The sequence below is a fragment of the Mercenaria mercenaria genome, chromosome 7 (assembly GCF_021730395.1).
Source record: "Mercenaria mercenaria strain notata chromosome 7, MADL_Memer_1, whole genome shotgun sequence".
NCBI lineage: Eukaryota > Metazoa > Mollusca > Bivalvia > Venerida > Veneridae > Mercenaria > Mercenaria mercenaria.
The window spans coordinates 80864362-80879381 of record NC_069367.1 but is presented as its reverse complement, the minus strand read 5'-3'; the positions used below and the strand labels follow the sequence as shown (position 1 = coordinate 80879381).

Below are 15020 nucleotides of genomic sequence, written 5' to 3'. Positions count from 1 at the left end.
AAAAGCATTTCTTGATGACATAATTTTCAATTGATATGATTCAATGATAAACACGTCATTCTCCTTTTCATAAGACTATTTATTAAATAATTTGACTATATTTGAAAACACAGTGTAATTTTAACTTTTTATGATACTTAGATTGAGAAGACACTTTGCAATAAGATTCAGTCAAATGAGACAGCCTGCAATAAGGAAAAATGACTCTTGTCGTAACTTTACATACTCATATTGTTTTGTTTAAATAATAAAGGCAGTTTAAATCTTATACGTTGCTTACAACTGTTTAATTCAAATATCACAATGATGACGCCATAAAGTAGTCTGCATTAGCTTACTTGGTCACTCGATTATCCATATATTATCTTCTGATATTGATAATGTAATATCTTCAGCCCCTACTATACTTTTAAGCGCCTACTACACTTCATGAACAGGCTTAATCAAACCGAGCCGGCAGCATTCTTTGGCAACCTGTAGTTTTTCACATTCTTTTTTGCATGGTAAGACTATATTTTAGGATTTACAAGCCGAGCTATAAGACACTATCTAACAGAAATGATGTAAAGATAAAGAATGCGCTTCTTTCACTAAAATAGTTCATTTTAGATACAAACTTTAAATGGAGAAAATCTTTAGCAAATGAATTTATTCTGACTTTGTGTATACAGTAACTGTATAGTTTATAGAGTTACATTCACAAATTCATGTCATGAATAACTGCCATTTGTCAAGTGATCATAATACAGGAGCCAAAACTTTGACTGCAAGTGACACGCAAGATTTGAAATAATAGTTTTTTGTTTTGTTTGTTTATTTTTGTTGGATTTAACGTCGCACCGACACATGAAAATTGTGTTATCCCCCTTGATAAGTAAGGCGTAGGTAAAGGGAACAACAGGCTTAATAAATTCTGTTTTACAATTGCTTTATTTAACACATTGTGAGGTAATTCCCTTTCACAGCTTGAAATAGATAATTATTATGATGTATGATATATAAATCATATCGATGAGTTACGCGAGGATGGTTCTATTGATTTAAGGATTTTCTGTTGCCTACCTGGCCGTATTAATTTTACACTCTATAATTTTGTTAAATATTTTCGGTTCCAGTTGGTGTTGAAACTATTTCACAAACAAATGCTTAAACATTGACTACGACCATCTGTATCATGCATGTTTTTATACGCCCGAATGGGACGTATTGTATTATGACGCCGGTGTCCGTCTTTCCGTCAGTCTGTGTTCATTCCGTCCGTTAGCAATTTCGTGTCCGCTCTGTAACTCTTAAACCCCTTGAAGGATTTCAAAGAAACTTGACACAAAGTTTCAACACATCAAGACGACGTACAGAGCGCATATTTCAGAAGGCTCGCTTCAAGGTCAAGGTCACACCAAGGGGTCAAATGCTATACCTTCGTGTGTATATTGCTCCGCAATGCCGTGCTCTTTTTCCTTTATATGTATTATGCCCTGTTACAATGCTAATATATGAAGATGAATTATACTTGCTCTTACAGTTTCATAAGAAACAAGGTTTAACATGATATACTAGGTTCTGTGAAATGTAACATGCTGAAACAAATATTTATGCATTTGCATTTTTGTTGAATTAAGTCCACACTTTAAACTTACTTTTATCGAAACTGGTAAAAATCTTAAAGTGTTATATATATAAAATCAACTTCAGACCCAGATGGCATTGATAATGACGGAATTTACTCCGGGTATATATTTCCACATTGTTTATATGAAGGACGTATAAATATCAAAGTATATGCATCAGGCCGAAAAGGAGAAACAATTATTATGCGAGGAACCTCTGGATCACAAACACCGTATCAGGGTATGTATTTGTACAACAGGCGTCATATGTGTCTTTTTGTTATATATCCTGTTTCGTCTTGATCCGATTTAAAGATTTCCTAGGAGAAATTTGATTTTACACGGTTTGCAATACATAAAGACAACCTATAAGAAGACATATTTACGCACATAAGAGACCATGCACAGAATAAATGTATTTTATTTTGTTTCCATGATGGTAATTTTACATGACTGAGAAATATGGTGTCAGTATTGTTTCAACAGTTACAAATTCACAGTGACAATAATAAGACCATGAAGTATAGTTTACTGTTTACATGTTTTACAGATTTAGTGTAGCAGTATGCACAGTTATTGGTGTATTTAATGACGTTAATACCACAATTTGTTTCTGCAGTGTAAGATATTAAGCTTTAGAATACACTGAAAAAAGATTGAATAACAAAAGTTCAAAAGGATTTTATGCAGTTCATCTGGTAGACAAATATGTCACTAGGTTGTAGTGGGTCTTTTACAATGAAAACACCTGCACACGTAAAAGCTAGTCAAAACATGCACTGCAATCATAAAATTGCGATGATGCAGCTACAAAAACGGTTACATACAAAGTGTACACCACACAATCAAGACATGCAATCTTATTTTCAGTATATTCGTAACCATCAACAATAAAAACAAAACAAAAATTTATACAAAACGTGCGAATTTTATTCGTACATAATTTAAATTGAATACTAGTAATAAGCTTTTAAACACAAGTTCCCTGTTCATTCACCCGATAGACATCAGCACGCATTTTAATATTCAACAACAATAGACATCAACATAAATCAATGTGAAATATATATAACTACATTAACTTTTATAGGTAATTAATAGTGAAAACAAAAGGAAAATGATATTCATATCAAAGAAATAGATATTCAGCTGTAACATCGGAAAAATGGATTTTGTCTATTTCTACTTTTAGCCTATTTCCACGATTACTTGATAACAGCGGTATTTCATACCAGCGTTAATGCTAGAATAAAAGTAAGAGAAGATGTCATGTTATTCACAGATTTGTCAGACACTGATATCTAGTATTGAACCCCCGCCCGCTTAGCTCAGTAGGTAGAGCGTCGGTCTACGGATCGTGGGGTCGTGAGTTCGATCCTCGGGCGGGGCGTATGTTCTCCGTGACTATTTGATAAACGACATTGTGTCTGAAATCATTAGTCCTCCACATCTGATTCATGTGGGGAAGTTGGCAGTTACTTGCGGAGAACAGGTTTGTACTAGTACAGAATCCAGGAACACTGGTTAGGTTAACTGCCCGCCGTTATATGACTGAAATACTGTTGAAAAACGGCGTTAAACCCAAAACAAACAAACAAACAAACAAACTAGTATTGAACCATTTTAGCCATTTAAGATTAAATGTAAAGATCCAGTGTCAGTGATCTTTTCTTTGTATTTGAAGTAAGTGTGCTTTATTGATGAAGGAATGTCTTTTCTACACATTCAACAATTGGTAGGGTATATGCATTATAATTCGTCAGTAAGATAAATAGAATTTTATTTCAAAGTGTTATATTTGCATAAAAATCTTTACGGAAAACGATTTAGTCTATCAAAGAAATCTAGTTTAATCTGTTGTCTACATAAATGCCTAATTTAGAATTCTAGCGATGTATCAATTATTTTAAATGAAAACGGATTACCTTTCTTGACATTCGTCAAGGATTATAATAAATTGACAAGTTCGTTTCACATTTGCGACGCATGCCGTTTCGCCGCTGGCAACAGGCTAGGCATTCGTTTGACTTCCCAGTAATGCCCGGGTCGGTCTGGCGAACGCCGATGTGAGCCGGTCAAGCAAAGCAGGCGAAGCGGTACATAATATATTTTCGCTATATACATTTGAATAAACATCTGAAAATTTGTGGTCGATACCAGCAGAGGCAGAAACATACCACAAGAAAACTTTCGCTAACTTCTTTCGAACAGGCCATAATATAAAGTCATAACTAATTAGAAATTTGATTTTTTTTCACTTGCAGCTCATGTGACCGGTGTAACATTAAATATTGACCCCGTTGAAAATTGACCCCATGGGTCCTTTTTCAACGTTGAGAATTGACCTCGCCAAGATTTTAACATTAAATTTTGATCAAAATGTCGTTGAAAACTGATCAGTCGTTAATTTTTTATCAGTAATGGGGTCATTTTTAACAGCTATTTAAATTTAAGTTAAACGTCGGAGATCGTCTGTTTATAGATGAGAAACACAATGGAAAGAACCAGAAACTATCGCAGGTTTGCTGGATAGCTTCTTTTTTATAAATAATTTCACAAGGCCGAGCCCGGGCTCAAACCGCTAACTTCCCCGATGTAGGCGAGATCATCTATATGTTGGACAGGAACTGTTAATGAAAGTTAACCACAATGCTTTTTGACAAGTTGATAGGGTGTGGTCAGACTCTGACAGGCACATGAAGACTTCCACACAGGAAGTATCGAGATATTTATATGGGATATCTCTGTAAATTATATTGATACCTCTTTAACACAAAGAAATGTAGTTTTACGTTATAAAGATATCTCTTTATGTTAAAGTATGGAAGCGTCCTAGTGCCAGGTTTGAAAAATTTTATCTCATAATTAGGAGATACTAAATCCTAATTACGATATAGTAGAATTAGGACTTGATAACTTCTAATTATGAGATAAAAATATTACAATATCATCATTTTTCTAACTTTTGCTCAGTTTTACTTTTTGTATAATATCAAAGTAAATGCACCAACTATTCTTGTTAATACTTATTATAGTCATTTTTAGAATGTGTATAATCTTTCTCTTAACTTCGTTTATAGAATGTACATATATGGCTTTTAGATACAATCACTTATAATTCTGTTTAGAATTATCACATGTTTTAATGGTTTTATATGGTGTGTATAAATTGTAAATGTGGATGAGACTTTAATAAACTATAAATCCACCTGGCACTAGGACGCTTCCATATTAAAGCGATAGCTCTCTTGTGTAATAGGTATTTATTTTAGACGGTTTGCCATAGAAAAATGTGTAATTGGCAGTTCTAAGTGGAGGCGGTTATTGGGGACACGTGACTAATGGAAAGACGCCTGACCAGTTTGTAAATTCCAAAACATTTTTGGCGTGTAAAAAGGGCGTGTTGAAAATACACCGGCGGCTTTGATGCTGTGTTTCATTGGCTGAGCTAAGTAAAGTTTGAACTACATAAAAGATGCCGCAAAGAAAGATCAGGGATGCCGACGCCGCGTATGAAGCGACGTTCCTTTAACCAAAACGAGCGCCAAAGTGAAAATGTTTCACGTTCACATTAATTAGCACTTTGGGCTACCAGCACGAAGGAGGGTCTGGATGAAAATAAAGACGTATATTCCGTGACTCAAATCCACGACTTTTAAAGGGAAAGGGAAGGCCTATTTATAAAATGCAATGGTGATTATAAACACTTTCCATGCTTTACCTGTTCAAATGTTTCATGTTCACATTAGCACTTTGGTCTACCAGCACGATGGAGAGTCTGGATGAAAATAAAAACGTATATACTGTGACTCAAATCCACGGCCTTTAAAGTTCATAAAACACAGTGGTGATTATAAACACTTTCCATGCTTTACCTGTTCAAGTGTATTTATAACTGTACACTTGACTGTTAGAAACTGACCAAATGAATTTGAGGACCGTCTGTATTAATATAAACTGTTTAATATAAGGCAATTTACATACAATTAAAATAGCTATTTACATACCTTTAAAAAGTCTCCGTGTCTGGTCATCCAATAAGTGACTTACTGTCCTTTTCCACAATTTCTTTCGGTATCAGTATTTGCTAGGTGACTTTTTGTTAGCAATATTCTCATTCCAATGTATATTTGCAAGACTGGTTCTCATAGTGTCGGCAGAGTCATGCATTGTCCAAATTCTTTTGTTTTGATACATGTTAATAGTGTTATTGAAAGAATCCATGGCATAAACAAAGTTTAGAGCAATTCTGTAAAAATCTTGCTTTTAAAGAGTGGCAAGTAGTAGTTGCCGCGAAAAACTTGAAAGAAGTACTTGTTTTGCACTACTATTTTGTGAATTTGTTTTAAAAAATCAGCGCTCGACTATTCGAATCTTTGACACAATAGAATTAACTATTATAATAAAACAAGGGTCATAATTTGTTTTATATTCAAGCACGAGTTGTCTAACTTTATTTTTTTAATACGTTTGATCACTTGGAAGACCTGTGTGATGTTTCAATCCAATACTTAGTGGTTACTGAGATATGGTCTTGATGGTACTTGCACGCACAATCTCAACCAGATTTTTTTTGAAGTCGAACAAGGGACATAATATTAATTATATTCAAGCAAGAGTTGTCCAACTTAATTATTTTAATAGGGATGGTCACTGGGAAGGCTCGTATGATGTTCTAATCCAATACATCAAGTGGTTACTGAGATATGGCCATGATAGTAATTTGAACGCAAAACCTCAACCAAGGTGTGACGCAGACGGCGACGCAGATGCCAGGGCGAGTAGAACAGCTCTCCTTATTTTTTCGAGCTGATAAAATGTTTGACTATGAATATAGCATTGAAGTTTTATTTTCATTCAACTGGTTGTCGTTAATTCATAAAAAGTAGCTTCATACGACATTAGTAATGGATGAGCTGAAGGAACCCAAATTTAAATAGTTCACTGAACACAATAACGGGAGTGTAGCAGTTAACGGTGCCCAATCGGATATGATATTGTTTTATTTATTGTAGATTTGCACATAATTGTATCACTTGTGTATATCTGAATATAATCAGACAAAAAGGAAGTATTTATTCTCAGTCAAGTTTTAATCTTTTGGTGAGCAATTTGGCAAACTGTTTTGAAAATATTTCTCTAGTTCACCATGGTTAAGTCAAATGAAACATAAAATGACTTCTTCAGAATTTTTCAGATTTTGAAGTAATTATCCGATTGGGCACCTTTTATCCCCATGCTTTTCCCATGCAATGACCATACATTCCTTTCAGCGGAAAGTAGGACATTTTGTGACCTTTAGCATCCCACATAGGCGATCTCGCTAGAAAAAGGCTTGCCAAATAGGTCAGAGTTAATGGTAACATGTAAACGTTTTGGCTGTACGATTTCCACAGTATACTATTCTGAAAGTTTCGGAATATGCGCAATACTATCACTAAGAGGCCTGTACTAAATCTTCCCAGGAAAGACTGCTTCGCATGTTTCGATGCTATACACCGGCCACGTTAAAGAAGCAGACTGTCTATTCGCAAAGAGCTAGGCTTAGTTAGCCGGATAGGACTGTATCTAAAACATATGAGGATTTCTCTCTATCTGTTCTGGGGGGTTTTATCTCACTCTGTCCCTCTGGTCAGATCGCTTTGTGTCTTGACTAGTAGAGGATGAATTTCGCGCCCTGTGTGGCTGCAATTGCAATAATAAGTTAAGCACCTTTGAACGTGTTTACTATGAAAAGGGCGCTATATAAATCTGGTATAATAATGATAATAATAATAACTTCACCGAGTCTTAAACTGTGAATGGTTTGAATTGATCTACCCATAATATATTAGGCATTCGTGTCAGTTAGTGTTTTTTATGGTCGTGTAAAGGTGGTGTAACGTTAAATTTACATAGGGGTCATTTTACAACGTTGAAAATTGACCTCTTGAGTCATTTTAACGTTACATCACTATTACATGACAGACCTATAAAACATTCTAGCATAAAACTGGTGTTCTTTTCAATTTTCGGGGGTGTTTTAACAGGGGAGAAAACGTGTGTTAACAGAGATTCTCGCGCTCACGTGCTGTTACAACACATTTTTATATATGGGCGCTCCTGGCAAAGCATAAACGTATAACGGCCCCAAAATAGATAATTCAAATGGAAATGACGTCAACGTGAAAACAAAAACTCAGACATTCCCGCGCATTTCGTCGAAATTTTATGACTTTGAGGGACAATATATTCATTTATTAGTTTTACGCGTTTTATGCTATGATAACGGTAGCGCATGTTCATTTCGTGTTTATATCATCTTCAAAATCCCTCGGGATACGTTGGAACCCTTGCCCACCGGGCTCAGGCACCAACTAATCCCTCGGGATGTTGCAGATGTTATAAATCGAAAAAACATGCGTTATCCCTACATAAACAACCAGGTCAGTACTGCGACTAAAACCAACGGTCCTTAATCGATGAGAGCTTTTAAATTTTAACGTTGAAATATGACCCGACTGTAGTTGATCACTTTTCAGACATCTCGTCCATACGTTATACATATAGTCACCAATTTTACATATAGACGTTAATAAGCACCTTAAGATGTGTAGCTGAGTTTTAATTTCTATATCTGACCAGTATCGGCATAGTTATGGCCGATGAATTGGCAAATAAGTAGACGTATTATTAGCTTGTGGCGCGCTTGAATGTATAACTAAACGTTTATTACTTACAGTCCTGAAAAAGTAGTTAATCTTTGATATGTATGGTAATGGCGAATTGCGTTAGATTATTAGGATCAGTTTTAAACGTTTAAATATGACCTGACTATAGTTGATCAGTTTTCAACGAGGGTCAAATTTTCACGCATGGATGGATCATTAAATAACGGCGGGTCAATTTTCAACGTTGAAAATTGATCAGTCATCCGTTGAAAAAAGTCCTATGGGGTCGATTTTCAACGGGGTCAATATTTAATATTACACTGGCGTCCGACGGATTGTTCGTTTGTTCTAGATTTCTTTCTTCCTGCTTGCGTGACCGGTATATCCAAGGTTGTGTGAAGCTAACGAACTAGCCCAGTATTTACTATTTGCCAAAACAAATACGATTTTGTTATTGAAACAACAGGTGATGGATGAACACCGTAGCGATATACCTATGTTTCTGGTAGGAAATATAAATAGTTGATTTTATTCCATCTAGGTGTTATTACATATACTGATTATATGAAATCTACCAATTTTGTTTGTATGTACAAATCATTCGTTATTGTTACATATTTGTATGTCTTGACTAGATGACGAACCAGAAGTCTATGAAGATGCTTTTCAACGCGTTACGGTATTGGAAGATTTGTACATCGAAAATTATGTTGACCCGGATCAAAATGATATAGTTCCCCCTGGAAGAATTACTGATGTTAATATACACCACATCGTAAAACAAAAAATTCCGTCTGGAGAGAGTAGAAACTTTACTATTTCTTGGACAGCCACGGGTGATGACAAAAATGTCGGCCAAGGTTTGTATATAGATGTGTGGAGAATGACGTAATTGTGTCATCACTAGGTGGTGTCAAATTATGATATCTCTCTTTGTGTGGTTTAGCACTGAATGTCGACATAATTATGCCAATATCTGAAAAGCGTAAAATGTTGAAACAAACATTGTGAGCGAATTGAAAAATAGGCTTCATCCTTTAATGTTATACAACATCTTTAAGCGCACCCTCCTTGGTACATTATTTTTTGTAGAATGCTAGAAAATAAAAAGAAATGTTGATAACCAAATTTTCAGACTAATCTAGTTATGATTCAATCGCATGTGAACTTATTAATACAGAATAAGATATTCATATAAATATTTAGTATATATTGTAATATAATGTTTTCATGTAATTATCTATACACTAACTCTGTTTCTGTTTTTTGTTTTGCTACGTATTTATTAGATCACTGAATTATTTATTATTCGTTTGTTGCAGCCTCAGCTTACATCCTTAGGATTTCCGAAGACTTCGAAACCCTTCTTAATGATTTTGATTCTGCTGAGTTACTTGACATGAAAAATATTAGTTTGAGTCCACAAAAATCTGGTCGAATGGAAGCATTGAAAATTGTTGTTGATGCTGAGCAGTCGTATACTGGCACGACATTCTTTGCTCTAAAGGCCGTTGACGAAGCAGGAAATGTTGGAGAGGTATCAAACATTTTATCTATAGTTGTTGCAAAGGGGTATCGTGCGGTTGGAGAACGCGGCTCTTTTGATGACGATGTAGAAGCCATAGACAAAGACAATATGAATATATATGTTATTATTGGAGCTTCAGGGGGAGGATTTATACTTCTGCTGATGATCTTTACAATACTGTTGTGCAGAAAGCGACAAGTTAAGGTACGTACAATCTTATGTAAGTTACGATTATGTTTCTTAAATGTCAGATTAACTTAAACGTTGCCATCTAATTTGAGAGAAAACAATGCTCATAAGTTAAATATTTACTTATTTCATTAGCACTATTAGCCCCCTACTGGCTGAAAACTAGTTTCGGGGACTATAGGAATGCACTTTTCCGTCCGTCCGTCATTCCGTTCGTCCGTCCCCAATTTCGTGTCCGGTACATAACACTGTCATTCATTAAAGGATTTGAATATCGCTTGGCAGAAATGTTCCCCATGATACGACGACGTGTCAGGCATAAAATTCGGACCCCTAGCTCAAAGGTCAAGGTCACAATTAGAGGGCAAATGTCAACAGGCATTTTTTTCCTGTCCGGTCCGTAACTCTGCCATCCATAAAGAGATTTTAGTATTACTTGGCAAAATGTACCTCATAATAAGACGATATGTCGTGCACAACTTTCAAACTTCTAGCTCAAAGGTCAAGGTCACACTTGGCAGTCAAATGTTAACATGGCCTTACAGGGTCAGTTTCGTGTCCGGTCCATAACTCTGTCATCCATCAAGGGATTACAATATTACTTGATACAAATGTTCCCCATGATAAGATGGCGTGTCATGCACAAAACCCAGAACCCTAGCTTAAAGGTCAAGGTCACACTTGGTGATCAAATGTCAATATGACTTTATTTCCTTTCCGGTCTATAACTTTGTCATACAAAACAGGATTTTCATATCAGTTTGCACGAATATTCCCCTGGCTGAGACAACGTGTCATGTGCAAGACTCGAGCCTAAGCTGAAAGGTCAAGGTCACACTTTGAAGTCAAAATCCAAAAGGGCTTTTTCCTGTCCAGTCTGTAACTCGACAATCCTTTTAGGGAATTTTTATATTACTTGGCACACATGTCTACCACCATGAAACTGAGTGTCATGCGCAAGATCTAGGCCATTAGGTCTAAGGTCAAGGTCATACTTAGAGGGCAAAAGTCAGATACAAGAATGGCATTGTCCGAAGCATTCCTTCTTCATGCATGGAGGGATTTTGATGTAACTTAACACAAATGTACACCACTATGAGACAGACTGTCAAGCGCAAGAACAAGGTCCCTAAGTCTATGGTCAAGGTCACAATTAGAGGTCAAATGTTAAATTCAAGAATGACTTTGTCCGGAGCATGTTTCCTTCGTGCATAGAGGGATTTTGATGTAACTTGGCACAAATACTCACCACCAAGATGTATTCTTGTTTTTTTTATTACTTCCCTTTGTTGTTACTATAAATAATTAATATTTTAACTCGGCACAACATGCATGTAACATCCAATTTTAAGGTGTATTTTGACATATCTCTAACTGCTGGACTTATTCCTGTGGACTTATTTAAGCTTTTTCTTAGCTCACTAGAGCACGAAGTGCTCAAGGTGAGTTCTTGTGACCGGTCATTGTCCTCGTCAGTCGTCGTCCGTCTTTCGTCGTCCGTCAACCTTTGCCTTGTTAACACTCTAGAGGCTACACATGTAACCCAATTTTTATGAAACTTAGACAGAATGTTTGTTTTGATGTCAAGTTCGAAACTGGGTCATGTGGGGTCAAAAACTAGGTAAGTATTCCAAATCAATGGAAAATTTTCTTAACACTTTAGAGTCCACAGTTTAAATTTGAAACTCATGAGAATTAGTCAGAATGTTTGTCTTGATGACTTCTAGGTCAAGTTTGAATCCGGGTCATATTGTGTCGAAAATTAGGTTACCTGGTCAAATCAAATGAAAAGCTTGTTAACACTCTAGGGGCCACAGCTGTGACCTAATCTTTATGAAACTTAGTCAGAATGTTTTTATAGATGCATATGATCCCTAGGTCAAGTTTGAAATTTGGTCGTTCGAATCTTGGTCATGTGGGTCAGAAACTAGGTCACCCGGTCAAATCAAAGGAAATTATTCCAGGTCAAGTTTGAAACTGGGTTATGTGGGGTTAAAAACTTAATCAGTAGGCCAACCCAAATGAAAATTTTGATAACTCTCTAGAGTACACAGTTTAAGTTTGAAACTCATGAGAACTTGTCAGAATATTTGTCTTGATGACCTCTGGGCCAATTCAAATCTAGGTCATGTTGGGTCAAAAACAAGGTAACAAGGTCACCAGGTCAAATCAAAGGACAAGCTTGTGAACACTCTACAGGCCATAGTTGTGACCCAATCTTAAAGAAACTTAGAATGTTTGTCTTGATAATATCTAGGTCAAGTTCGAAAATGGATCATGTGAGGTCAGAAGCTAGGTCAATAGGCCAGATCAAAGGAAAATCTTGTTAACACTCTAGAGTCAACGGTTTAAGTTTGAAAGTCACGAGAATTGGCCAGAATGTTTGTCTTGATGACCTCTAGATCATTTCAAATGTGGGTCATGTGGGGTCAAAGACTAGGTCACCAGGTCAAATCAAAGGAAATCTTGTTAACACTCTAGAGACCACAGTTGTGACCCAATTTTAATGAAACTTGGTTAGAATGTTTGTCTTGATGATCCCCAGGTCAAGTTTAAAACATCATTGACAGATATCAGTTCATTATGTTATACTGCCGTAGAGAAAATAAGGTACCTTCCAGTAGGGGACATTGTATTGCATGACAATACTTCATTCACTTGTTTTCCGTGACAAGTATGAAATGAATTCAGTCTCAAGGCATATCTAAACGTTGGTTTTTAAACAGTAATACGATTTCGTATTTTCAAACACTTATCTATTACAAAGCACCATTGTTGATTTATTGCAGAAGGCCGATGACACCAACTTTCATATGGGAAGAATTTGAGCAAGACAATAACATACTTGGGATAGTGCATTGAATGAGTGACCGTTTACAGACTGTACCTTGTACATGCTGTAGAAAATATTTTGAAAACAAGCAAAATAAATTTGTAGGTTCCGAAATCTTACTCGTGACTTATCTTCTAATCTTAATGTTTCAAAATTTGTTCTGTCATCATTTACTCAACGCCAACGCAATACTTTGTTTTGAACCGATGGCGAATTTCCTAAAAAACAACAGCGTTTCTTTGAGAACTATATGATGTGAATGACATACATATACAAATTACACACTAGAATTGTTCAATGATATAAAATTACCAATTTAACGACCGAAGCCTATTGAAAACCACTCTTTAATGTATTACACTTATCAAAGGATGGAACTATAAACTAAGGGAAACACGTTTAGAATTTATCTAAATTTTACAAAAAAACATTTTTGTAAGAATAATTTTAATTTGAAGTAAATGATGAAGGTATCTTTCTTCTGTTTATGGGATAGAGTTCTATTGTTAAATTCATTACGTTTTAATTTTTGAGATTAAAATGTTTTGAATTCTGATATTTCGTTACAGAAGTATCAGTACTTTTCAAGATTTTAGTAATCTATGAAGTGATTCGTATAAAGTTAGAAATCAGTTGAAAAATATTTATTCACTTTGCTTGTGAGTACGAAAGATAGAAATGTAAAATCAAATTTGCTTAAGAATACTAATATTTTGCGCTTTTTTTGGTTTTGTGGTGATTCGCTTTCTTTTGTATCACACGTTATGCAATCACATTTTTCGGAATGTTGATAGAACTTGTTTCCCAACCCATTTGCTTTTTGTATTGCTGTAATTTTATGTTTCTACTTGCATGTATGTATAAGCAAAAAAGTATGGTTAAATCATTTTCAGGATGTGTTATCACCTTAATAATGTTATAAAATTCAAAGATTTTCTTTAATACCTTGAGGTTTGCTTTTGAAGCAATACTATTGAATGTGAGATCAACTATTAGAAACTTTGCTCAGTGTAAATTCGTCCAGTGTTAAATTTGAAATCTGCAGAATATGTTTATACCTTTTTGTATATAGCTAAAAACGACAATGGCTGTGGTATTCGACAGGAATTATCACTTTACATTCATGACAATTCTAAAAGCATAGAATAGAAGACTTTATTTTTAATGTAAATAATACTTAATATTTTTTCTCTATTCATTTTCCTTATGTTTTATAAATTAGATTTGAAATGCTAATTTTGTATCCTGATTAAATATATTTAGTAAACAGATATAGCGTTTTTAATTTTTCAGGTATCTCTAACGTTCCCTTAATGACAAATAGTACTTTATACTTTATACACTTATCAGGTGACTTCATATCGGCCTTATTATTTGGCCTCTTGTGGTATTCAAACCGGAGTCTTGAATAAATATCATGGCCAATTTGAAATTATTTGATTAATAGCATTATACGAGATGAATGAAAACTAGCCCAATGGCTAACTACCTAAAATCATTTACACTCATAACAAAAGTCATCATCGTTTACAGGTTTTGTTCAGGTTATCACACACCGTACACTCATGAATGTTGTATGTCTACACATGCATAAATGCATACTATATATAACTGCAAGAATGTTCCATTATTCATTCACTTTCATGGATGACTATTGCTGACAGTCTGTAAATTTTCTAAATGTGACTTTTTTCACAACTGGAGGCTTACGGCACACGTTTGATTTATAGCATTACTAACATACCTAATGGTTAAAGTCCTTTAATTAAGGCAGGGGCAAACAAATTTCCCGCTTGATTACTAGCTTTTCTTGGTAGTGGCAATGATACGCAGTTTGTGGTATTACATTTATACTGCTTAGGTATAACTGCAAAATACAGTATATTGGTTACTACTTGTAGTAACACTTCTTGCCTATTTACCGTACAAAGCTATTCACAGTCCAATCGTGGTAGAGCGAACACCACTTGGATGCAGTGCAGGAAAGGTATTTGATATACAGAGGTTGTTGCTCTGAAGAGGTGAACTAACTAAGAATCGTATTTAATCGGTCAGAAATATCTACTTTTGAGTGGTGGTATCTGCTCCTCTGATGTGATATTAACCGATGATTTACTGTATTACTTAATTTCACTCTTCTATAGAATAAATGATTTACAACATATCCATATCAATAGTACACTAAATATTACCACTAAAGTCATACAAACGTA

General features: G+C 35.1%; 1 protein-coding gene across 6 annotated transcripts in view; it reads left to right on the top strand.

Moving 5' to 3' along the window:
- LOC123555204 (calcium-activated chloride channel regulator 4-like) overlaps nt 1–14078 on the top strand; it is a 30022-nt gene extending 15944 nt beyond the window's left edge. For 5 of the 6 annotated variants that reach the window (XM_053548775.1, XM_053548774.1, XM_053548776.1 and 2 more), the window contains 4 exons: nt 1693–1848; nt 8893–9117; nt 9580–9989; nt 12764–14078. In XM_053548775.1, the coding sequence (XP_053404750.1) occupies nt 1693–1848; nt 8893–9117; nt 9580–9989; nt 12764–12802 (830 nt within the window). In that variant the 3' untranslated portion in view covers nt 12803–14078. The remainder of the gene's footprint in view (nt 1–1692; nt 1849–8892; nt 9118–9579; nt 9990–12763) is intronic. The other variant, XM_053548777.1, reaches the window with a different exon arrangement.
- Nucleotides 14079–15020: the final 942 nt, after the last annotated feature.